Here is a 24977-nt window from a genome sequence, read left to right as displayed (position 1 = left end):
AAAATACATTATAACTGTGACCTCAGTTCGCTTCTGACACAATAAATAAATAAATCCCCAATGTACTAGAAGGGATTGAAGGGCCTTAGAGACCGAGGGGAAAAAGGTGACGGCAATAAACTCTCTGAGATTGCATCTACTTCCTCAGAGGGAACTTTGTACGGTGCAAGGCTCTTTTTATGTAAACATGCATAACTTCCGAGGGGGGAGCAGAAGCTCCTACATGAAAACAAAAGGGGGGACGAAGAAGCCCCCTCGGCTGTTCCCTATGGCCCCCATGTTCCTCGGAGAGAGGAAGGAAGCGCTCTCACCAATCCGACACCGCCTCCTCCGCTTCTCCTGCCACACCGCCGACCGCCGCCATCTTGCCGCCCAGAAGCGGATGCTCTTCGCGACCGCCCAAGCCCATTTCCGGCAGCGGGCGTTGCTAAGCAACAGTTCGGCGACGCCATTGTCCGGACTCTAGGAGGACGGAGGAGCCCTTTCTCTCTGAGGAGATTCCCATCTCTTGGACAAAGAGGTCAGGACTGCGGGAAAGGGGAAGGTGGGTGGGTGGCTGTTTTCAGAGGAGATGGAGGGCATCCTCGAGGTGGTAGGGACTTCACCGAGCGTTTCTTTCTTTCTTTCTTTTCTCCGTTTCCCTCATACACCTTCTCCCTCTCTCTTTCCTTCCTTCCTCCCCCCCCCCTTTCTCTTCCTGAAGATGGCAGTAAAAGGATCAATACTTGGGCCTCCTATTGGGAGAGTGAACCCCTCCTAGAGCTTACTCAGAAGTAAGTTGACAGTTGACTCAATTGACAGACCCAGTCTTTTAGACTCAGACATGCCCATCTGTATTTTATAAGTGTTTTTATGAAACACTTATAAAATATAATTTAATTTAATTTATAATTTAATAACTTTTTAATTGATTCACAATGTATTGTACAAGTTTATATATGTGTTTTATTGTAAGCCGCCCTGAGTCCCCTATTGGGTGAGAAGGGCGGGATATAAATATTCTAATAAATAAATAAATAAATAAGTTCAGTTCAACATCGTTGACATCTAGGAAATATAGGCTGGATCTACACTGCCATATAACACTGTTTCAGAATGCAGATTGAACTGCATTGTGCTGAATTATGAGTTTACACCAGGCATGGGCGAACTTCGGTCCTCCGGGTGTTTTGGACTTCAACTCCCACAATTCCTAACAACGGGTTAGGAGGGGCAAAGTTTGCCCCTGCCTGGTCTACACTGCCATGTAATCCAGTTCAAAGCAGTTCATCTGCATTCAGGGGTAAAAGAACAAAAGCCACAGGAAGAGTGATGCCTCAGTTGGGCAACCAGAGGGCACAAAACACTTCACACACAGTTTCAAAGCTCCTCTGGCTTCTTCATCAGGCCCAAGATATTTTTAAAAGTATAGAGGAGAAGAAAGCTTTAATTTTATTCTCCTTTGTCTTGGTCCTCAGATGGCTCCAAAAAGGGGATTGAGGCCTGTACTTTTCCCCTCAGCCAGCCAGCAAGTAAGAAATCCTATATGTGTAATTGAATACAGACTGGCTCTGACTTTTGGCCCAATGCTACTGGCCCTGTTGTAATGGCCACACAGTGTTTTACTGTTTTAAATGGGGTATGATATTGGTTTTTAAGTGTGTTTTTACGATCGTTTGTTTTACTATATTTTGTATTATATGTGGCATTAATCTTGCCATTATGTAAGACCGCTCTGGGTCCCCCTGGGGGAGAAGAGCGGTATATAAATTAAATAAATAAATAAATAAATAAATACACTTTGGTGGGTACAGTAGAGTCTCACTTATCCAAGATAAATGGGCCGGCAGAACATTGGATAAGCGAAAATCTTGGATAATAAGGAGGGATTAAGAAAAAAAGCCCATTAAACATAAAATTACATTATGATTTTACAAATTAAGCACAAAAACATCATGTTTTACAAGAAATTGACAGAAAAAGCAGTTCAATACACAGTAATGTTATGTAGTAATTACTGTATTTTCAAATTTAGCACCAAAACATTGCAACATTTACTACAAAAATGATAACTACTAAAAGGCAAACTGCCTTGGATAATACAGAACCTTGGATAAGTGAAGCTTGGATAAGTGAGACTCTACTGTAGTAAATTTCTACTGAAATTAGTTTTTTTCCTCATTGATCTGTACCGTATTCTAGCATTAAAATAGCTAACCCTTTATAACTTGATGTGGCATAGATTATGGCACCCCCCATAATAAACATGTTGACATTGGCATGCACATGGAAGTTATAAGTTAAAATATTGTATAGCTATTCCAACTTTTCCTCCTTAATAGTTGTATGTATGTAAAAGAAAATACATGGAAGGACAAGGGGTGGGGAACAGGAGGATTACAAAGTGAGCACAGTATGATGCAGTTGAATTAAACCAGAGTTTCTCAAACTCTGCTCCTCCAGATGTTTTGGACTTCAGTTCCCACAATTCCTAAATGCTGATAAGCTGGCTAGGATTTCTGGGAGCTGAAGTCTAAAACATCTGGAGGAGCATAGTTTGAGAATCCCTGGATTAAACCATAGAAGCCCCATGTGGAAGCACACTTTTAAGGCAGGAATAGGATGCAGTATCATCCAGATTTTGCTAGACTACAACTTCCTCAGTATCTGCTAGGATTACAGAAGTTGTAGCCAAAATATCTGCAGGACCATAGTTGTCTACTGCTGATATGAATGAATGCCACCATGAAGATACTATGGAAAAAGGCAAAACTGTCAAAAGTTGAGGATCTGTGCATTTTCAGGATACATATCTGTTCTTCTTACCACAGTCTTATCATGGAACAATATCATGTGTTGGAGATGATTGGAGAAGGCTCTTTTGGAAGGGTATATAAGGGACGTCGCAAATACACCACAAAGGTAAGAACAGAAGATTGGGATGTGGTCATTGACAGGGAGATACATAAGAAATGCAGTGGGTATAGAAAAATAGAGTATGTTTTCACACATCCCTTTTTTAAACTTTGACAGATTGTGGCTTTGAAGTTTATCCCCAAAGTGGGTCGGTCACAGAAAGAGCTGAAGAATTTGCAGCGAGAAATTGAGATAATGAGGGGCCTTCATCATCCCAATATTGTCCAGATGCTTGACAGTTTTGAGACTGATAAAGAGGTGAGACACTTGCTTGGAAACTGTTCTCAGTGTGGAAATTGGGTAAAGTGTCTATATGGATGACCTTAAGGAAAGACTTAAAAAGTGCTTCATTTGTTTATACAAGTGTCATGATATATATGGTGTTTCAGTGATGTCTTTGTGAGTTCCTAGCTGGAGTGGGCCAAGCACCAAGATTGCCTCAAGGCCCACTGGTTCATAAACTACATCTGTTGCTGATTCTGTTGAGACTATCATAATTGTAACATTGTTCCAAAATGTCATAGTGTGTTCACCTCTGAATGTTTAGCCCTCCCAAAGGCTAATTTCCACATAAGTCATCAAAATGCGTGCATATCTGTTGAATTATCTTCTCTTGAACTGTGTAAACATGATAGTCATAATATTACCCCTTATTATTTGCCTTCTGGTCTGATTTTCATACTCCAGGTGGTGGTAGTGACAGATTATGCTGAAGGGGAACTCTTTCAGATCCTTGAAGATGATGGGAACTTGCCTGAGGAGCAGGTAAGTCATCTGAAAGGAATGAGCAAGCAAGTGCTTGCACAAGCAGAGAAATATGTGCACAAAAATGAAAGTAGTAGAATATACTCATGTATAAGTCTTAAAAAATTAATCAAATCAAACTAGAAAACCTGGGTCAACTTATCCATGTGTCAGTGTAAGAATTTGTATTGTAACTCTTATAAAAATGAAACATCCCTTTCTCTGAGTAGAGTGGCAAAAAGCAAGAGTTTTGTCCATTCTGGGAGAACCTAAAAGAAGGACCAATCTTCCCTACTGTCTGCTAAGGCATCACTTCTTTCCCTTCTGAATGTCTGGGCAGGGAATGTTGGTGGCTGGAGGTGGCTGGCTCCCTGAGTCGGCATTGGTGCTTTCCCCTCTCTGCAGAATGACCATCAACTTATCCATGCATCATATCAAAATCAATAATTTTTGTCCCAAAGCCTGCCCTTAACCTGTGCATAAGTATGTTCAGTAGGTTGGTCAGATCCAGCTGTACCATGACTCTTCCACCTATGAACTTAGCATAAGTCTGTTGTATTTCCTGGGGAATGATTAAGGTGTCATAATGGAGAGATGGACAAATATTACCCTAGTTTTAGCTGAAGAAAAAGGAAATTTTGGAAAACCTTGAACTGTAATTCTTACTTTTGATACTTTTGATAAAATATGTATATGAAAGTACTAAATCTTTTAAGATCATATAGTAATTAGTACAGTACAAATGGACATTTTCCTAAGTGTCATGATTGCCATTTTTTCCTCAGGTTCAGATTATTGCCTCTCAGTTGGTGTCAGCACTCTATTACCTACACTCCCATCGGATCCTCCACCGTGACATGAAACCTCAAAACATCTTACTGGGAAAAGGAGGTGTAATCAAACTCTGTGACTTTGGGTAAGTAATTTAAGAAATTCTGTTCCCTATTTTTCCTGCTACAGAAGATGAAAGTTCTCAATTTTCTTCCATCTTTCCTGCGAAGGTTTGCCCGTGCAATGAGTATTCACACCATGGTACTGACATCTATCAAAGGAACACCACTATATATGTCCCCCGAGTTAGTAGAGGAGAAGCCATATGACCACACAGCTGACTTGTGGTCAGTGGGATGCATCCTGTATGAATTGTATGTGGGGACTCCCCCCTTCTACACTAACAGCATCTTCCAGTTGGTCAGCCTGATCATCAAGGATCCTGTCAAGTGGCCAAAAAATATGAGCCTGCACTTCAAGGTAGTTTCTTTGTACAAATATTTTGCATTGCACTTAAGGAGTCCAGGTCACATTTATATGCACAATTTCCTTATTTTGATTTCAGCTGTATTAAGTATCACCCCTGATAGATTTGCTCGGGGTTATCCAAGAAACATTTTGCTACAGGGATTTATAGTTTTGTATCTCCCATGTCTAAGCTTCTTTTGTATCTACTGCATTATGCTGTATATCTTTGTGGTCTGAATTCATTCTCCCACAAGAAACATGAAGTCCTTAGGTGGCTTAAAACTTTCTTCTCTGCACTTGTTCATGTCTAGCTGAGCTGTTCAGAATAATGAGAGATTTTACTCAGGTACCCTCTCCTCTGAACCCATTATTAGAACCTTCAGTAGCTCACTGTGATGCATTTAACAACCACTTCATATATAAACTCTTATAAGAACTAATTTAGATGCTAATATTGAAGCAGAAGCCAACAGTTACGGTGTCCAGCAACTTTGTGAGTGAGATTACACCAGATAGGTTTTAATTGGTGAGTCCTGTTTATGGGGACAAGCTGCTGCTTTCTTGATCTTTGCCCATCTTGGCTGGTCATCCAGGGAGGAGATGCAGTTTGAGCTCAAATACAACAAATTATTAATGCATCTTTCAGAGGGGGATTTTCCATCCTATTTAAAACAAACAGTAGTTAAATGACTGCCGAAAAAGCCCTCCCTGGACCTTAATAACTACAGACTAATGTCTAACCTTGCTTTTTTTGGGCAAAGTGATTGAGAAGGCAGTTGCCTTCCAACGTCAGGCAGTCTTGGATGACACACGCTTCCTAGACCCATCTCAAACTGGCTTCAGAGCAGGATATGTAGTTAAGACTGCTATGGTCGCCTTATTGGATGATCACTGGCATGGGATTTGTGTCTCTGTTGGTGCTTTTACACTTTTCAGCGGATTTCGATATTATCAACCATGGTATCCTTCTGGAATGCCTGGGGGGTTGGGAATCAGATACTGTGTTGCAGTGATTCCTGTCATACCTCTCAGGCGGGTTCCAGGTGGTGGTGCTTGGGGATAGTAGCACCTCAAAAAAAGGAGCTGTTATATGGCATTCTGCAAGGTGCCATTGTATCCCCAATGCTTTTTAATATTTACATGAAACCTCTGGGAGAGATCATCTGGATGCATGGGGAGGAGTCCTTTCAATATGCTGATGACATCTAGCTAAGGATATTGTGTCTCTTCTGAATGACTGCCTGAAGAAGGTAATGGGCTGGATGTGGAAAAACAAATTGAAACTGAATCCAGACAAAATAGAGATGCTTGCTATTAAGGGTCCTAATCTGGGGATGGAACTGTATCAACCAGTTCTGGATGGGGTTACACTCCCCCTGATAAACTGTGTTTGCAACTTAGGAGTGCTCCGGAATCTGTCTGTCCAAATGTCAGCGCAGGTAGGAGTGCTTACTACCAGCTTCACCTGATATTCCAGTTGTGCCCCCTCTGAGATTTGTATGACGTAAAGATACCACTGCATGCACTGGTAACTTCAGGGTTGGACCTGGACTTCTACAATGCACTTCACATTGGGCTACTTTTGTACCAAATTCGGAAACTCCATGTGGCTTAAAATATGGCATATATATGATTTTTAGCCATGTTGTAACCTCTTTCAAGCCGTGAGGAGAGGTGGGTAAGAAAAAAAATGTTGTTGTTGTTGTTGCTATCATAATCTCTCCCACTATCAGCATCCAATAATCTGAATATTTTTAATCGTCTTTATTATAAGATTTTTTTTGCAAGGCTGTTCACATCATGTAATTCTGCATATATAGAAATCTACATAAAATTTCAGAATTAAATAAATGCTTGTACTTGAGAATCCCAATATATATGTTTAAATATGAATCAATGGTCTAGAAATGCAAGTGAATAGTGTTCCCTTGGGGGCCAGACATGCCTATTCTGATCACCTTCATCATCGCTCAACCCCCATTGCAGCAACTCAATTTTCCTATGCCCTTATGACTGAGATCTCCATGAGGTGACTTTTACCATGAGTTTGATGACATTGAGCCATAAAACACAAGTTCGTACAATCATAGAATCATAGCTGGAAGGGACTGCAAAGGTCAACTAATCCAACACTCTGCCTTGCAGGAGTACACAGCTACAATATTCCCAGCAATACCATGTTCTAGTGGGTCCAAATACATGTTTCTCTTTTTTCTTCTCTTTCTTTCATCATTTGGTGCAGACATGACTTGGAAAAAGGTAGATTTGTTGGAAAACATGCTTTTACATAAAAATACTTTCCAGCAGTATTGTTGAACTCGTCAAATTTCCAAAGGCATAATCTACAATCATGGTTTCAAATTTTTTCTTCTTCTGAAGTTTTGAAAGCTTTTGAAAGCACAGAACCAAAAATAATATTCTCAGGATTATTATATGTAGGGCTATATAAAGAGACTTTTACATTTATCATGAAGGACTTGCATCATCTTTGAAGCTCTTGGTCACGTTACTAGATAACATTGTAGAAAAACTATAAAGGTTCTTTCATCTTGTTGTAGAGCTTTTTGCAAGGTCTGCTGATGAAAAACCCTCATGAACGTCTGTCCTGGCCAGAGCTGCTCTATCATCCCTTCATTGCTGGGAAAGTCACTGGTGAGTATTTTACCAATTGCTGACACTTTTTCCCCAGTCCGGTTTTGTGTGATCTCCTGACCACTCCATACACATCTACTTTCTGAACTGGACCTTCTCTTGCAGTGATTGATGACACAGTAGATCAAGGCATAGTGAACCCCTTCACCAGCAAATTGCCCCCTGATTTGCAGGCCTTGAAGGAGCAGCAGGCACATTCACTTACCCCTCCAAGTGGGCAGTCTAAAATCTTGAGGAAGGCACGGCAGAAGATGGCCCAGGAAGCGCGGCGAAAGGTGAAAGACATACAACATTGTTCTTGTAATGCCACTTGTAGATTAGTGTGCTAGGTTCATTTTACATTCTGGTCTAATTGTCTGCTTTTACAGGAGATGGGGAAACCCAAGGCTTCACTTAAGGGAGAAGTTTCCAAAGAGAGTGAAACCTACTCACGTAAGGCTTGCCTTGCTCAGACAGATAGTAGCAGACAGCATCAAAAACTTCCTGGCATGGAAGAGCACCTTGCTTTAGGAGAAAAGGAAACAGAATGGGAGCAAAAAGAACCATCCTCCAAGCTTCAGTAAGGAGGAGAAACATCTTTAATTTTGTTGTAGAGCAGTGGAATAGGAATGTAGTATAGAAGCTCCACCTTGCTGTGTAGAATGGTTTCAGCCTCTCCTCCATCTTCTCCATGGACAGAGAGAACTGGATCACACAGGATTATGAACGCGAATTCCAAGAAATGAAGCCTGAAAGTTGCAGAATAAAGACCCGAGGCAGACGCAGCATTGATACTGTTGATCTGGAAACTGAGGTGAGCACATTCCTCGATGCCAAAATAGCAAGGAAGTTCTTCCATGGCCTCTTGATCATTGTGGTCTTCATTGGTGTTCATTGTTTGTTAGGAGATGGATAGTGATGAAGAATGGCAACACTTCATAGATGCCACAAATTCTACACATGTGCACCTCAGTGCCCCACTGAGCCTTCTGGGAGATCCTGCATTTGTTCAGCGGATCAGGGTCCGGCTCAAGGATTCTGGTCAACAGGTGAGCTGCTTACAAAATTATAAAATTCACAGTGTCTGTGTGCTGTGACTAGGATCAATATCTTACATGATATTCATTAGTAGAAATACTCTTCAATTGTAAGATCTGGTTTTGCTACTTGAGCAGTATTTGTAGGAATGACACATTCCATAGATGGACACTAAGGCCTCTTTTACACTGCTATATAAAATCCAGATTATTGGCTTTGGACTGGATTATATGGGATTGCAGACTCAGTTCAAAGCAGATAATGTAGATTTTCTGATTTGATAGTCTGGATTATATGACAGTGGGGCCTGAAAGGGAAACCTTATCAATGCATAGGGTCTACTGAAAAAGTATCTAAGGTGAAGGCATGCCAATTAGACAAACTCTCTATACAGGATGAAGTTAGGGATGGCAATATTATATTAAAATGTAATTGTAGACAAAGGGCCCTTCCAGATAGGCCCAAAAATGCGGGACCTGTCTCACTTTTATGTGAGATGTCCAAATGATGCCTCAGATAAAAGCAAATTAATTCGAAACAAAGTAGAGTTTCCCTGCTTTGTTCCAAATTAATTAGATATCTGGTAAGACCCAGATTTTAGGTAAAATCCAGGCCTCACCAGGTGTGGGCCCTGTGTGGACTGGGCCCAGGAGTCAGTGTCACGTGATCCCTGAGCCCAATTCACACAGACATCTTGGTTTTTCAGGCTCCATGAGCCCAGAAAACTTGAGAGGGCACCCATTCGCTCCCCCAAAACTACCCTCAAAATTAAGAAAAACTTAACCCAGCCACCATTAAAGTACTCCTTGAGTCCTCCTAGTGCATAGAAATGTGGAGGGGGGGAAACAATTTTTCTCCTCCCTCCCCCTCCCTTCCCGGTCTCCTGCTCCAGGAGGACTCAAGAACTACCTCAATGGCAGTCGGATAAGTTTCCTTTAAATTTTAAGGTGTTGGGTGTCCTCTCAGCATCTGGGTGCCTGGGTGCCATCCTGGTAGTTACTGGGGTGGCATCTAGATACTCTGCCCAGGAAAGCTCTGGTTCTGAGCACTTTGTGTGGACAAAAACCCACGCTGAAGCAGATTTTTTAAACTCACTTCAGCAGAAGTTTTATTCCTGTCTGGAACTGCTCAAACTGATAGCAGAACCAGTGTTTTACATTTTATGAAAGCATTTTATGGTTTCAGGCAGTGATGTACCTTTACAAGGGTTCTTAGTCTGTTTTGAGATGAGTTGTATGTTGGTATACCTTGCCGCCGCCACCCCACCTCCATTTCCCATCAGGTCCTGGAGGGAATGCTAGAGGGAGCATCCCATCTTCGTCCTGCTCTTCATGTCATCAGTAACTTGTTAGGAACTTGCTGTGACTCTGACCTGCTCTGCTCCTTCTGCAATGACATAGGACTGCCCCAGTTTCTCATGCAACTAGTGGAGAGCATCCTGAAGAGCTTCAATATCAAACAGGTAGGAGCTGCTTAGGAGAGTAGGTTGTATTTTGAAGTGGTAAAGCGTCGGGGTAAATAGCAGTCCATTCTTTTGCCTGTATCTACTTCTCTTTGTAATGCATGACATTTGAATTGATACACTTAGAAGAAATAAACATTGGTTATGAAAATAACATACTTAATATGCATAGTTGATTTTATTGGTTACGTTGATAGCCCACTGTTTCTTCAGTGAGTTCATGGCGGGATACTGGCTCTCCTCTTGCCACTTCTTCCTGACAATAACCATGAGAGATAGAACAAGCTGAGAATAAATGATCATCCCAAGTTCTCCTAGTGGGTTTTATTGGTTAAAGGGGACTTAAACATGATTTCTCAAGTTGAAGTTCAGAATTCTAACAATTGTCCTACACTGCTTTTCTCAAAACTGCCTGCGCTGTTAGGGTATCCACAAAATTTCAGCTATTTTTTCCTGGATTGTAGGGTAATTGGGGCCCTTCCACACAGCTCAGTATCCCAGAATATCAAGGCAGAAAATCCCACAATATCTGTTTTGAACTAGGTTATCTGAGTTCACACTCAGATAATGTGGGATTTTCTGCCTTGATATTCTAGGATATAGGGCTGTGTAGAAGAGCCCTAGGAAGAAGAGAAGAAACGAGGGATGGACAAGTAGTAAAATATAAGGGAGTAACTGAGCACTTCAACAATTGACAACTGGAAGCTTCCATGCTGTCTTTTACATGGCTACTTCCTTTACACTTGGAACATGAAACATTTATTTAAAATTAAATAAGATTATTTGGAAGTTGACTTTTTGTCATTCTAACTTTGGGATGGCATTGTTATGTAAAATTGCCTTGCCTGTAGGGATTTTTAAACTGATTTTCTTCATCTTGATAACTTGGCACAGAATTCAGCTTATTTAATTTAGAACTTTGTTAGCATTTCTCTTCTTTATCTTTCTAACAAAGAATATCTCTAACTGAGACCAATTATTTTCCTCATTACTTCTTTTTGTGGGGATCCCTTCAGAAATCCAGCCCTTGCGAACATATACCTCTTTTGTCTGTTTCACAGCAGCCCTGGCACATCACTCTACTGACTGACTTAATGGCTGTGATGACCGTTTTCTTTGCCAGTGATTTCAACCGAGAGAAAGATGGAAAAAAGCAAAGGTAAGGAATATCGAAGTCAAATAGAATATGAAAAGAAATAATATGAAGAGTACTATGTTTCAATCAAGCTGGGGGTAGAAAATACAGACACAAAAAATCTCCTTCTCTGGAGGTTTTTAAACAGGCTGGATGGCCACCTGTCAGGAGTGCTTTGACTGTGTGTTCCTGCATGGCACTGGATGGCTTTTATGTTTTTTTCCAATTCTAAAATGGTACATTTTCATAGAATCATAGAATAGTAGAGTTGGAAGAGACCTCATGGGCCATCCAGTCCAACCCCCCGCTAAGAAGCAGGAAATCGCATTCAAAGCACCCCCGACAGATGGCCATCAAGCCTCTGCTTAAAAGCTTCCAAAGAAGGAGCCTCCACCACAGTCTGGGGGAGAGAGTTCCACTGCCAAACAGCCCTCACAGTGAGGAAGTTCTTCCTGCTGTTCAGGTGGAATCTCCTTTCCTGTAGTTTGAAGCCATTGTTCCGTGTCCTAGTCTGCAGGGCAGCAGAAAACAAGCTTGCTCCCTCCTCCCTATGACTTCCCCTCACGTATTTGTACATGGCTATCATGTCTCCTCTCAGCCTTCTCTTCTGCAGGCTAAACATGCCCAGCTCTTTAAGCCTCTCCTCATAGGGCTTGTTCTCCAGACCCTTAATCATTTTAGTCGCCCTCCTCTGGACGCTTTCCAGCTTGTCAACATCTCCCTTCATCTGCGGTGCCCAAAATTGGACACAGTATTCCAGGTGTGGTCTGACCAAGGCATTTTCCCATCCTATGACAAGCTCTGTCCTTATATAATGCAAGGCATCTACTTGGGGACATAATTTGTCATGTTCAGTTCTACAACTTAATCAAAACACAAAGCATAAGGAGAATTGAGGGCATTCCAGATGCTACTTTGACTATATCCATGTTCTCCACACACTCCCAGGCAGCGTATTCCACTGCTGAACAGCTCTTACCATCAGGAAGTTCTTCCTAGTGTTTAGGTGGAATCTTTTTTCCCTGCAGTTTGAATCCATGTCATGGCTAATGCCTTGTATCTAATGGAGGCTTTCTTAAACTGTTCTTATCTAAATATGTTGAATTTCAGCTCCTTCAATCACTAGCTTTATGATGATGGGAATCGTAGTCCAGTATTTCTTAGGGGTTCCAGATTAGGGAAGATTGAGTTTAATACATTAAGACTCCTGTATCTGTTGAGGATAGGTTCCCAGTCATACCATGGTTACCTAAAATCATGGCTATAATTGAATTCCATTCGGTTACATGACTTCCGGTCCTGGCATACCATAGAATTGTGTTGGAGGAGCCAGCAAATTCCTAGAGACCATTTCCCCCGGGCATGAAGATATGTGGTTCTGTGGTTACAACAATCTTATATATACACAGATTTTTTTTAAAGTTTGCAGGCATTCCAGAGCTCTGCTAATCACTTCCTCACTCTGTTACCAGCATTGCTGGCTCAGCCCACAGATCAAGAGGGCAGGCTGCGGGAACAAAGCCTTGTGGTAAGGGTTCGCTTCTGCTCTGTCTTTTGTAATGCAACTTCATGTCCTAACTCTCTCATTCATTATCTGTTTGAAACTTCACCATTCAGTGCCTTGAGCAACACATAGTGCTACCTGCAACCTCTTCCATACAAGGCTTTTCTCTGTTCAGGAGAGGTGGCTTCAAGCCAATGATGCAGACCACAATTGTTTATGGTTTATTTTGTCTGGCCTAATTGTAGTGTTCTGTGTAGAAGGGGTACCCCAAAAGCCACATCTATGGCTGACTGGCTGGCTGACAATTATGAAGATGTATACATATGCACTCCACACATCTCAATAGACAGAGATGAAGGGGCTCAAATTCCTTTCCCAGCTGAGACCACGAGATTATGCAGGAATGGAATGGAGAAGGAAGCCTTGCTGTTCACAATGAGGCCTCTTGAGGTTACTCTACGTTGTGAGAGGCTTTAACCTGAATCTTTTCCCACCACCTCTAACAACTTGGAGCCCCTGGTGGAGTAGTGGGTTAAAGCCTTGTGACTTGAAGGTTGGGCTGCTGATCTGTAAGCTGCCAGGTTCGAATCCCACCTGGGGAGAGCGCGGATGAGCTCCCTCTATCAGCTCCAACTCCATGCGGGGACATGAGAGAAGCCTTCCACAAGAATGGTAAAACATCAAAACATCCGGGCGTCCCCTGGGCAACGTCCTTGTAGACAGCCAATTCTCTCACTCCAGAAGCGACTTGCAGTTTCTCAAGTCGCTCCTGACACGGAAAAAAAAAGAAAAACCTCCAACAACGGCAATTGTTTTCAGTCAAGACAGATTTTCTCCCACAAGAAAACAAACTTGGAACCTTGCTCTGTGGAAACACTGTAATCAGCTAAAAGTTAGAAAGGCGTTTATAGAGAACAGGGACAGAACAGAGAACAGTTGTGATAGACTCACCATTCTCTGTGAATCTGAAAGTCTATTGATGGTCTTTCTTACGTGAACATACACAGTTATGATGCATTGAGAAAGAGCCCTTGAGTTTCTCAATGTGAAATTACTTTTCCAAACTTTAAATCACTCTCTTTACTCCTTTCTTTGTTTTTATAATTTTCCAATTATCTTTTTAAAGTATGGTTATAAAAGGTAAACATAGCATTTTTAAAAGCTGCATGTAATCCTGTTTAATTGTACTTGCCTCCCTTTAATGTCAAAATGACATTAAATTCTCAATCAGTTGTTTGCTCAACCCTCTCAGCTGATTATATATGCTCTGATTCCAGTAATACATGTGCAGTGTGTAACATTGGGAGGTATCACCCCCAGTTTTCAATTGTGCTCCATTCCCATTTGGTAAAAGCAGGTCTTGTTTCCTAAACTTCCAGTGCTTCACTCATTTGTGTCAGAGTATGGATAATGCCTGCCCTTCCATCTCCATCCCCTTCTATACCAGCTTGCTTGAGAACCATTGCCCTCTGCTGGACACACTCTGCCATGGTGTCAGTTGTGAGCAAATCATCCAGGAAGGTAAGATGCTAATTTAATAACCATACTAGAGTTTGGATCCATTTTAAATCCACTTTAGGGAGGGGCCTTTAAACAGCTCAGCCAGACAGGTCCTGGGCTTCAGCAAACTACAAACTGCAGAATACTGCAGCAGGCAGAAACAGAAGTGGATAAATGCTTGTGTGATGAGGCCCTTAGAGGAGAATGTAAAAGCTCCACAAACAAAACATGTCCATTTTGACTGTGGAGGACTAACAATTGTTGCAAATCCTTCACAGATTTGTAACAATTGCATGTGCCCTCGTTACCTCAGTTTACCACTTTGCTAGTTGAGGGTCATATCATGAAAGTGATTTTGTCACTGTGCTAGATGGGCAATCAGACTATGGTACATGGCAGTGTCACAAAGAACAGTTGAAGCTTTCTTCTGAATTAAAATGACACAATGTGTTTATTACAGTATATTTTCACCATTTACACTACCAAGATTCTACGGTGTTTGGATTTTTGGACAGATGCTGGGAGTAGAGATGAAACAAAAATAACAGAAGGGTTGGTCATTACACACACCAAGCTTTCAGACATCTCTTTTCCAAAAGCAAGATCTAGGGGAGAGAGAATGAGGGCATTTCTTTAATACTTTGCAGATGGTATTTGGCCTACCATTGTCCTATTTTTGATAGAATTGGTTCTGAATCATATGTAAATAAATAGTGCTAGAATTCAAAGACACAGCCATGTTAGTCTGGATAATGTGCAAGGGATTTTGTAGCACTATTGATAGTAATTGAGAGAAAAAAGATGGATGAATATGTTTTCATAGACGTAAGACTACTTCATCAGTTGCCTTGGAATAAAATTTTATGAGAAAGCTGTATGTGTAAAACTTGTGGTTGTGATGAGGGTTGTTGGAGGATGAAGGCAGGAAGAAAGCTGTTGCCTAAAGCCAGGGTGAGTGGATTATCATATGAATGGTGGAGAGAGTATTGGAACGTAGTATGATTCTGACTGGTGACCGAAAAGGAGATGTGATATAGTGGCTGAGAGAGATTTCGTGAGGATGGGATATTGCGTTGTGGATTTTTATTTATTTATTTGCTTCGTGTTAATATTGTAGCTTCAGGAATGCTTATTGTAATTCCTTGAACTGGGTGTCCTTGTCTTGTGGATCTGATCAGATGCGATTGTCTGGAGAGCTTGGCTATAAACTATGGATTTGGTGGTGTGTTCAGGATGGCAACTGGAAGCAAATATGTATGTATAGTGGTCAGTGAGTTGTGAAAGAGTGCAGCACTTAGATTTCCATTGTGTAGCTGTATGGTGGTTTCCAGAAAGTGATCTTGTTCTGTTGATCATTTCAGGCTGAGATTGATGTTAGGGTAGAAGAAGTTAAAAATCTGGTGAAATGTCCTGAGTGAGTGCTCTCTGTGAGTCTGTATTGTGAATGTATCATCATCGAACCTCTGGTAGAAGAGAGTTTTTTTTGAGTGCAGGAGTTAAGTACCATTATGTGTTACTAAGAAGAGTGATGTAGTTGTGCCTGAAAACAATGTGGCAGACCTTGGCAGCTGTGTCTGCTATGGTCCCATCTGGAATGATGTTCCTAGCAGCTTGTAGTTCATTCTTGTGTGGGATGTTTGTATGTAGGAATTCCACATCTACAGTGGCAAAGGTGATATTCCCGAGGAGGTTATGGATGGACTGTAATTTCTGCAGGGAGTAAGTGCTGTTCACCATGTGAAAAGCAGAATCTCTTTCTTACTGCAGAAGTCCAACTATCTCCCAAGATATTTTAGACCATTAGAAAAGGAAGCTCATACATTTTTTTGGATCACTCTCTGAACTGGAGATTTCCATACTAAGATACAGAGGTCAGGTGCATTTCTTTTCAGCTTCTTGCATGGTTATGCTCTTCTCTGTCCCTTTTCATCTAACAGTGCCCCCCAAAGAAGCAAGGTCAAAGCAGCACTGGAATGAGCTCATGGGAGCTGCCTTTGCAAAAGCCCTGGCTGCATCTTGTGTCATCCCTGGAAGGCACACCGTTTGTCAAAAGGCAAAAAAGAAGGTGGGAGTTTTCTTGGCATTTATGGTTCTGAATAGTTGGTGAACAACTTCCCCAAATAGTAGAGAACTGGTAAAGATGTTAGTACAGATTGCACTGGACTTCTGCTGCTCTCTATTATAATCAATATCACCCCTTTATTTGCAAAAAAAAAATCTTGCAGATCTCCCAGTACATAGCTGAGAAGCTCACTGAGAAAGAGAACCGGCTGTTGGCAAGCTTAATCTTAGCAGTTAATCATCCAGCCTCTTCTTTGCATGGCCTAAAGGTAACACCTCTCTTCATGTTCCTTTTGTTTTTATGTGGGTTGGAGAAGAGATGTCTAGTCACCTTATCCCACAGTACAAATTGCATTAATGCTTTCTCTTCTTCCCTTCTTGCTGATGAAGTAATAGATTATGATTTTGTGGTCTTCTTGTGTCTCTGTGCTCCCATCGACCAGGTCCTGTATGCCTGTGGCCATGTCAGTCAGACTCTCTGCCATCATTTAGCAACACCTGAAATGCTAAACTCCCTGATTTGTCACCTTCAAGGCAAGGTATTCATTCATTCATATTTATGCTACAAAGAGAACTGTCTAGTGTTGAAGGCCCTAGTCCTCCAACTGCTCCGTTGTGCTTTGTGGTGAGGAAAGCAGGGAACCATCTTATAGGCCTTTGCATCTGTCCTGATGTGCTCAAATCAGCAATGGTTTTTCCAGTTGTCTTTCCCCTACAGTTACTACACCCAAGGATTTCAGCATTTGAGTTTATGGGCAGGAAATGAGAAATTATATTACCAGGAGACGCAGGAGGGAGATAAGAAGGACATAGAAAGGATTGGAAGTTGGCAAGTCATTGAAATGTCCCATTGAGTAAAGCAATATAGAAATAAAACTAGGGAGTCTCTATCAGTGCTTTATAGGAGGATTAAAAGGAGGTGGGTTGTGGAGAACAGGGTCTTAGCATTGAGCCTCTTTCTTTTCAAAAGGTCCTACTTGATGAAGCTGCTCAGGTGCAGACTGCTGAAGCCTCATTGAGACTCTTCTCCTTGCTGATGCTTCAGCTCCAGTTTCTCCCATCACAGTAAGTGTTTTGTTAGCTGTTTTTATGTCTTATCATGCATCTTAGAAGGTGGGCTACAGACAGCTGAGACTTCACATTTGGCACTGATTGGTAAAAAATGAGAAATTATACTTTCCGTGAAGGTTCATTCTGGAATGGCAGGAGGAGCAATCCACTACAATTGATTTTTAATTCTTGTTTATACTTGTTCAACTGGGAAGCTAAGTTTTTTGTGGGTTTTGTGGGGGGGGGGGGGGTTTGGTTGCTGCCATCCCTTGATTTGCTTTTCAGCCATCGCTGGGACCAAAATACTTATTCCTCTTTTAGTCTCTCACCCTTCACATTTATTTCTGTTCTTTAAATCAGTTTGTTATAGGGGAGCGCAAAGCAGGTCAGTTTTCAAAACGGCTGCTGTTTTCAAAATAACAGTTGCAGCTTTTTAGGAGAGATATCATAGCTACTGCAATGTCCTTCTCCATTTTGGAGGCATCACCTCTGAGCTCGTTTTCAAAATGGTTGTTTTCAAAATGACAGTTGCAGTTTACTGCGAGAGATACCAGTGCTATAGCAATATTATTCTCCATTTTGAAGGCATTGGCTCTGAGCTTGTTTTTAAAGTGGCTGTTTTCAAAATGATAGTTGCAACTTAATGGGAGAGCTATCAGTGTTATAGCACTTCTGTTCTCCATTTTGGAGGCATTGCCTCTGAGCTCGTTTTCAAAATGGTTGCTGTTTTCAAAATGGCAGTTGAAGCTTAATAGAAGAGCTATTGATGTTATAGCAATGCTATTCTCCATTTTGAAGGCATTGCCTCTGAGCTTGTTTTCAAAATGCTGTTTTGTCTGTTCTGAATGAGGCTCCTCAGATGCTGAATGGTTGGGTTCATAGTTTGTGAATTCTTCTATATCCATTACTGCTGTGAAGCACAGAAGGTATTAGCACAAGTGCCTTCTACTGGTTTCATTTGCTGGTCCATCTACAGCTCCATCTGGACAGGGATAATTCAGTATTAGTAGTCTATGCTCTGTACATGGGATTATCTATACAGATTGTTCGGAAGAATAACGCAAATGAAGTAGACAGTGTATATCATAGGAAGCAAAGTGGAACTGCTGATATACATTCAAGCCTAATTCATATCTTGATTTTAAATCCAAAGGGTGGCTGCTTTTGAGAGAGAGTTAATTAGCTGATTTTAAAGACAATGAAACCTTGATGAGATTTGTTCTGTTCTTCTAATGCTATTATTTCTGGGTGGTATTTTAGATCTGATATTGTGCTGAATGAGACTATGAAGCTTTTCAACTCTGGAGCAACTGCCTCTGTTTTAGTGAGTCATTTTGCGAACAGCCTCTGTGATAGAGTACAGAAGTTTCTATATAATTTCCTAATGCCTCATAGATATTATCTGTTACTAAATTGTGCTGTAGGTAGTGTACTTGAGGGGACACCTAGACAGCCTCTACTTCGTGGCAAGTTTAAGAAGCTACAGAAAGTGTTTCATACACTGCTGTATAAATTTTTAAATAAAATAAAGGGATGGTCTCAGCCATTCTCCTCTGATAGTTAACTAGAGGTGTCAGAGACAGAACTTCATGGATTGTGAAAAGCGCTGCTACTCTATTACCCCATCAATTTCATGCATTGTGAGAAGTGTGTATTATGTCTGCTTGGGGTAGATTTAATATACACTTGTAGCATGGATATTATGGCATAAAGCAGGAACATATTCCTTCTGGATCCCTGTCCCTGGATTCTCAGGGGCATAGACAGCAAAACAACACCACAGAAGTGTTAACTCTTCCCTGTGCTATCCAAAGCTTATATATTTGGCTGAAGATACATTTCAAAATGTACCTGTTCCAACTTACTTACAAATGCAACTTCAAAGCAAACCTACAGAACCTATCTTATTCGTAACTTGGGGACTGCCTGTACTCATTCCATACCCAGTTAAGAGCATGTTGATTCTTCTACATGCAGCAATGCAAGAGACAGAAGTATAGATAGACGTGTGGTTTTCTTCCCATGTAGAGTGCTGCCGCATTGCTACTTACATATTTCATTCAGCATGGCGCTGCTGTGAAGCTCAGGTGGGAGGAAGCCTTGACAGCTATAGCTACTGCATTCACAGAATCTGCGGAGGTAAGACCATTCTGCAAATAGATGGAAACATATTAGGAAATGGAGGACCTTATCTGTGTTGTGCCAGTACCTGGCTCAAGGCTCCAATACCTGGCTCAGGTCTGGATACATATCTTCTTTTATGTCTCCTAGCCCTGCCTGCCACCTCCTATGGGAGTTGGCTTCTACGATGGCCTGCTGATCTTACTACTGCATGTGTTAAGTGAGGTTTGTGTTTCTTTCCATGTCTCACAAAGTAGTTGCATTTTATTATTTAAAAGGAGTAATTATCCAAGAAGCAGGAATTAAGAATAAATAATAGTAAGTTTTATTTAAATTCCACCCCCTCTCCCAGAAGTGACTCAGTAGTAAGGAGATGTAGGGATACTATTGGAGCCAGTTGGGAAAAACAGAAAGATTGCCCTTCCTGCTCATGGAAATGCTTAGAAATAGCTCTGCCCCAAACTGAGGAGACAGCTACATCATAGGAGAGAAGAGAAAGACAGGATCTCAACAAATCCCAATTGCTACTACAATTGTATAGATATATATGGTGAACTCTACGGTTATTTTCTAGATATATGGTTCAGACTTATTTGCTGAACCAAACTGGAAAAAAACCACTGTGACGATAGTGTAGCATGTCAAGGAAAGTATAAAGCAGTGAATGAAGAAAATCCAATGAAATGTTTTTTCCAGAACTCTTAACTAGATGCATACTGTATCACTGTTTCTTAGCAGTCCCATATTGGTAATTTCCCCTTTGATATAAAAGACACAGAATTAATTATTCTATCATGCAAACTGTATATTCAGTTTTTGATGTGGCCACCTTAGCAACGATGCCCAATCATGTTTAGCATTTTCTCTAGTTCCCAAGTGAGGGCCAAGTAAGAAAACCTTTGTCTGAGGCAGTGTATCAAGCTGCAAAAGGAACACCCACAAATGTCATGTTAGGCCAAATTGCTGACTGCAGAGGACAAGGTATTCTAGCCTCATTTTGATTGGTGTGTCCCTCTCCTGCCAGGGGGATGTAGCAATGGTGCGGGAATTTGCTGCTTCGGAGCTCTGGGGCATCGTGTGGCATCTTTTTGCTATGGTGCTCCACATGACCACTCAAGAGCCAATGCTAGAAGGAGAGACTTCTGGAGCTGGCCAACATGCACCAGAGCCAGACTGGGACCTCATTTCACCTCAAGGTACAATCTCCTATGCAACCCGAGCTTTCCAGAAACCCCCATCCTGCAGTCCCCAGGACAAAGCAGAGCCTGGGATGTCATGGTTTTCACGAGGATGCATGTAATTATTTTAATTTCTCTATGGTTGCCTATTTGGGCATGACAGTCAACTTTAGGTTGGGAGCCGTAGGACAGCACTGAATGGACATATATGGCATTCTTGTTTTTCTTTCCTGCCCTGTAGGAACCCCGTTCTTCCTCAGCTTAACACTCTTTGTCTTCACATGTGAGCCCCACCAGTGTCTTCTCCAGATGGCCCAGCCCAATGGGCTTATCATGGCAGTTTTGAACAAGCTGCTGGACCCAGATTTCCTAGAGTGCTTGGCCCAAATGTAAGTAACAGACATATCCCAAGTTGGCCTATAGAAGGGACAGAATAACAGAAGTTTAATGGCATGTGAGATTAGAGGGAGGGTATTGCATAGAACCATGCCTCTTGCTTATCCAAATACAGCTGGTATTATTCTGCAGTTCCACCATCTTTCCCATTCCAAACCTTACTTTTGTTTCTTTCCTCCTTTCAACTTCTGTTCTAATAACAAAGCTGCCAGTAGAGATTAAAGTGGTGCATGTAATATAAGAGTTTCTGTGTTCCCCTAGCTATTTTATTACCACCATGAATGTGTATGAGAATTTGTTTTTATAGGATTTAAAACTTTTTATTTTTTAACAATCATATTGCAAAAATTACATTTTTAATCAAAGTCAAATACAAATCATTGGTATGATTGCTTCTCCTCCCTCCCCTTGACAAAATCTAGACACATAATGTATACATAAAACATATATACTTCAGAAGTGCCTACAATAATTGTTTCCTATTACACTATTTTCCCCCTTTCACCCCTCCAGTTGCAGTGACCTCACATCCTTTGGGTTGAAGACAGTCATATACTACCTTGCTCCTCCTTCCCAGTAAAACATTAACCCATTCTTCCCTTTAGCAAAAGTATCATCATCTAACAATTACAAGCTAAGATTATAACACAGACCAAATTATGGAGCCTATTCTAAAATGCTTTCCCTCCTTCCCCCAAAAGTTCAAAGATAGATCCCATTCCCTAAGAAAGTTCTTCTTTATTTCCTCCCTATAGTCAATTTATCCACATCCCTCATGTCAAAATTTTCACTATTTTCTTTTTTACTTTTCTTTTTTCTCTCCATCACTAGCCACTGTCCCTTTGCCTTCTTCATCTCCCTTCTCTTCAAGGGGTTACATCTACCTTTCTTCGTGCATCTAGTTCAGATCTATTTCTTCTGCAAAACTTCCTGGCCTTCGTTATTGGTTTTTAAGATTGTTGGTTTTCTTATTAGGAACAAAAGTTTATAGGATGTATATTTGCCAGGAAAGATGTTAAAAGATTGTTGGATTAGGAAATAAGGAACACTAGGTAGATTGCACATCCTCACTAAAGCTTCCTCAGCTTCTAGCATCAGCCTCATTGTTGCTGTTGTATGCTTGTTTTCAAGTAATGTCTGACTTACAGTGACTTCAAGGAGAATCTATCACATGGTTTTATTTGTTCTTGCTATATTCAGAGAAGGTGGTCATTGCCTTCCACTGAGAATATGACTTGTCCAATGTTACCAGTGGATTTTCATGGCCAAGCAGGGATTCAAAAACTGCTCTCTAGGGTCATAGTCCAGTGTTCAAACTATTCTGTATTGACTTTCATTAGCCTTCTAATGATCACCTTATTCTTTGTCCTTTTTCAGCTTAATTCTCTATACAGTATTCTAAATAAATGATGTAAATTAGGATTGTTTGTGCAGTCTTGCACAACTAGGCATCCCTTAGTTTGAATATAATACTTGTTCCTTTGAAGCCAAACAGGGTTTTTGTTCTTTTCTTTTTTTTGGCTCAGGTGTCAGCATTTATCAGCTAAAGTCCAGGCCGTGGCAGGTAGAACATTGATGCCTGTCTTATACCAAATCATACAACCAGTTGAGGGCCATCCAACTCAGTATTGCCTACATTGACTGGCAATGGTTCTGTGGTTTTAGTCAAGCTCCTTTTCCAGACTAAATTTGGAACATTTTGTGGGCAATATGTATGTTTTGCTAGTCAACCATAAAATCTTACAGAACTTGCACATTTAGCATGGCCACGTAGACATGCCATTCTAATGGACTAGCTTTCTTAAGGCATTCAGGCCAGGCAGTACTCATTTCTGGAAGTGAGCATTTCGTTCATGGCTCGTCTCTTGTCCATTTTTCAGGCAGTTGCACGAGGATGGTGATTTAGAGTTAGTGACAACTACTGTGCTCCAAGTCTGCCAAGTCTTTTGTTTCGCATTTGCTATGGATATGGACCCTGAAATTTTAGAACAAATTCTGACTAATATGAAGGGCTCTGAAATCCCTGCCCAGTTGTTACAGGTAAAGGTTTTTTTTTGTTCAACTCTGCCCATTCTTCCACATTAGAAAGATGAGGCCCTTTCCCTCTCACTTTTTTCACATGGTACAGTCTCTGCCTCTGCCAGTTGTTTCTGCTCTATAGAGAAGAATGTGTTTCACCCTGTTTTATGTTGGCTGTGCTTGGGAAAACAATGTTGTCCTTTTAAATTGTTTTTGAAGAATGATCTCTACAGCTGTGGGAGATGAAGGATAAAAGTTCCATCTTTAGCAATACAATAAACATTGAGCTATCCTGGTTTTTTTTTTTTTTAAGGTTTGCATTCACCATCTTCCTTGTACGGAAACTGAGCTGCCATTGAGTCTGCTCTGCCGCTTGGTGCTGAGTGATGAGGAGATCATTGAGCAGGTGGTGGGAGCAGCCACCTCACAAGATGCCATTGATTTCTTGTCATCTATTTTCCTATCAGACCAAGTACACCTACTTGCAGACTTGCTCACCCTCCTCACACATATAGCCCGGGCCAGTCCATCTCACCTGCCTTTTCTAGAGAAACTTCTCTCTGGCTCCACCTCCCAGGCACTGAGCCATCTTCTGGGCCATTCGGAGTGCCTGGTCCGTGCCAGAACCTGCAGCCTTGTGGGCAATCTTCTGCGCCATGGACAGGAATTTCCTCACATTCTACAGGGTCAGGTTGGGCTGCTGAAATCCCTGCTGGAACGACTTTCAGATGATGATAGACATGTGCGTCGCTCTGCCAGTTTTGCTGTTGGCAATGCAGCCTACCAAGCTGGCCCTTTTATGCAGGACCTCAGAAAAGCAGTGCCTTGTGTAGTTCGGCTCCTGGGTGATCCTCAAGCAAAGACCCGTTGCAATGCGGCTTCAGCGCTGGGTAATCTGGGTTGGCAGTCGGTGGAACTGGGGGATTCACTGATACAGAATAAAGCACCCAATATTCTGCTGGATGTTGCCTGCCATGATTCCCAGCCAGTTGTACAAAAGGCTGCCCTAATTGCTCTCCGCTCCATGAGCCATCAGCCCAGGATTCGCCAGGTATGAGTTGTGCTGCTGTGGAATTGGTGGGGGAATGTTGTGGATTCTCAGCTCACTGAGCTTCAATTAATGCACTAACATGCATATTGGAATTCTTATTTTCAGATTCCCTGTAGCAGGTTTTAAAAGTAACCGGGGGGGGGGGGGGGCTTAACATCCTTCACTTGCACATCAAAATTGGACACACCTTGGAAGATTAGAACAAAAAGGAAATGCTGTTGGTAGGTTCCTTGTAACAAAACAAGCTGTAAGAGTGTTTGCTACCATTATAGCTGATGGTAATGGGTGCTACTAAGGTAAGAGAAATCAGTTTTAAAGGAGCTCCATCTTGTTTTGGTTCCTGTTCCTCTAATCTTTGTAACTAGTAGACATTGATATGCCTTTATTGAGTGCTATATGATATATGGGACTAACAACAGTTTCCCAGTAATGTGCCAGGGAATGGTATATTGGTGCCAATTGGTTACAACAGTTTTCCTTCTTGAAAATTCTCTGAGCCCCGACAATTGCTTGTTCAGAAGAAGCTGGCCATCAAGGGCAGGGGGATGGGGAGATATTACACCAGGTCACTGAACACTTATCACAATCTCTTGTCTAGGTGCTGGTATCACTCAGGGCATGTGAGAAGTTGGAAGCACTTACCCTTGACCAGTTTCAGAATAGTGCCTATAGCCACCCTTGGCCTTCATCAACACAGCACTGCAAAAAATTGATCCAACTTCTGCAACCGTCCCAAAGTGCTTGAGGACTACAGAAAGATTTTTTATCTTTCCTTTGGAAAAGGTGGTCAGAAACTGCCTCCTCAAAACAGAAGGCATTTTGTGACTTCGAAGAACTTCCCTGTTTGTTTATTGAAGCTTTCAAAAATTTGCTAGAACATAGGCCTAAAATTCTTTTGTGTTTTTATTTTGTATTATGTACTTATAATAAAATCATATTTCTTTCCTGAAAAA

The 24977-nt window shown here is 41.4% G+C and overlaps 2 protein-coding genes across 6 annotated transcripts in view; one reads left to right on the top strand and one right to left on the bottom strand.

Moving 5' to 3' along the window:
* Positions 1–433, bottom strand: part of rnf25 (ring finger protein 25) — a 27417-nt gene extending 26984 nt beyond the window's left edge. For 2 of the 4 annotated variants that reach the window (XM_062967303.1, XM_062967302.1), the window contains exon 1: positions 312–433. In XM_062967303.1, coding sequence (XP_062823373.1) covers positions 312–409 — 98 coding nt within the window. In that variant the 5' untranslated portion in view covers positions 410–433. The remainder of the gene's footprint in view (positions 1–311) is intronic. The other 2 variants (XM_008110132.3, XM_003214937.4) reach the window with 1 other exon arrangement.
* Positions 406–24977, top strand: stk36 (serine/threonine kinase 36). 2 transcript variants are annotated; one of them, XM_016994092.2, is made up of 28 exons: positions 406–520; positions 704–773; positions 2811–2901; positions 3013–3153; positions 3583–3660; positions 4425–4555; positions 4641–4890; positions 7437–7530; positions 7636–7805; positions 7899–8089; positions 8209–8323; positions 8415–8558; positions 9830–10009; positions 11071–11168; positions 12567–12672; positions 14028–14169; positions 16086–16213; positions 16374–16478; positions 16653–16748; positions 17180–17274; positions 18520–18583; positions 19288–19398; positions 19531–19605; positions 20405–20576; positions 20800–20947; positions 22835–22994; positions 23287–24024; positions 24623–24977. In XM_016994092.2, the coding sequence occupies exons 3-28, from the start codon at positions 2818–2820 to the stop codon at positions 24767–24769; spliced, it is 3963 nt and encodes a 1320-aa protein (XP_016849581.2). In that variant the 5' UTR covers positions 406–520; positions 704–773; positions 2811–2817; the 3' UTR covers positions 24770–24977. The 2 variants fall into 2 exon arrangements, with proteins under 2 accessions (XP_016849581.2, XP_016849578.2); XM_016994089.2 differs by lacking the exon at positions 704–773 and having other exon boundaries at positions 433–520.

Source organism: Anolis carolinensis, chromosome 1, assembly GCF_035594765.1.
Source record: "Anolis carolinensis isolate JA03-04 chromosome 1, rAnoCar3.1.pri, whole genome shotgun sequence".
Lineage (NCBI taxonomy): Eukaryota > Metazoa > Chordata > Lepidosauria > Squamata > Dactyloidae > Anolis > Anolis carolinensis.
This window is presented reverse-complemented; position numbering and strand designations above follow the sequence as displayed.

What these genes read in the sequence shown, in the direction of transcription:
- stk36 (XM_016994092.2), top strand. Translation starts at nt 2,818, where the DNA reads ATGGAACAATATCATGTGTTGGAGATGATTGGAGAAGGCTCTTTTGGA. An exon ending in GTCGCAAATACACCACAAAG is followed by an intron (nt 2,902 to 3,012) that starts GTAAGAACAGAA and finishes AAACTTTGACAG; the next exon opens with ATTGTGGCTTTGAAGTTTAT. An exon ending in GAACCATCCTCCAAGCTTCA is followed by an intron (nt 8,090 to 8,208) that starts GTAAGGAGGAGA and finishes CTCCATGGACAG; the next exon opens with AGAGAACTGGATCACACAGG.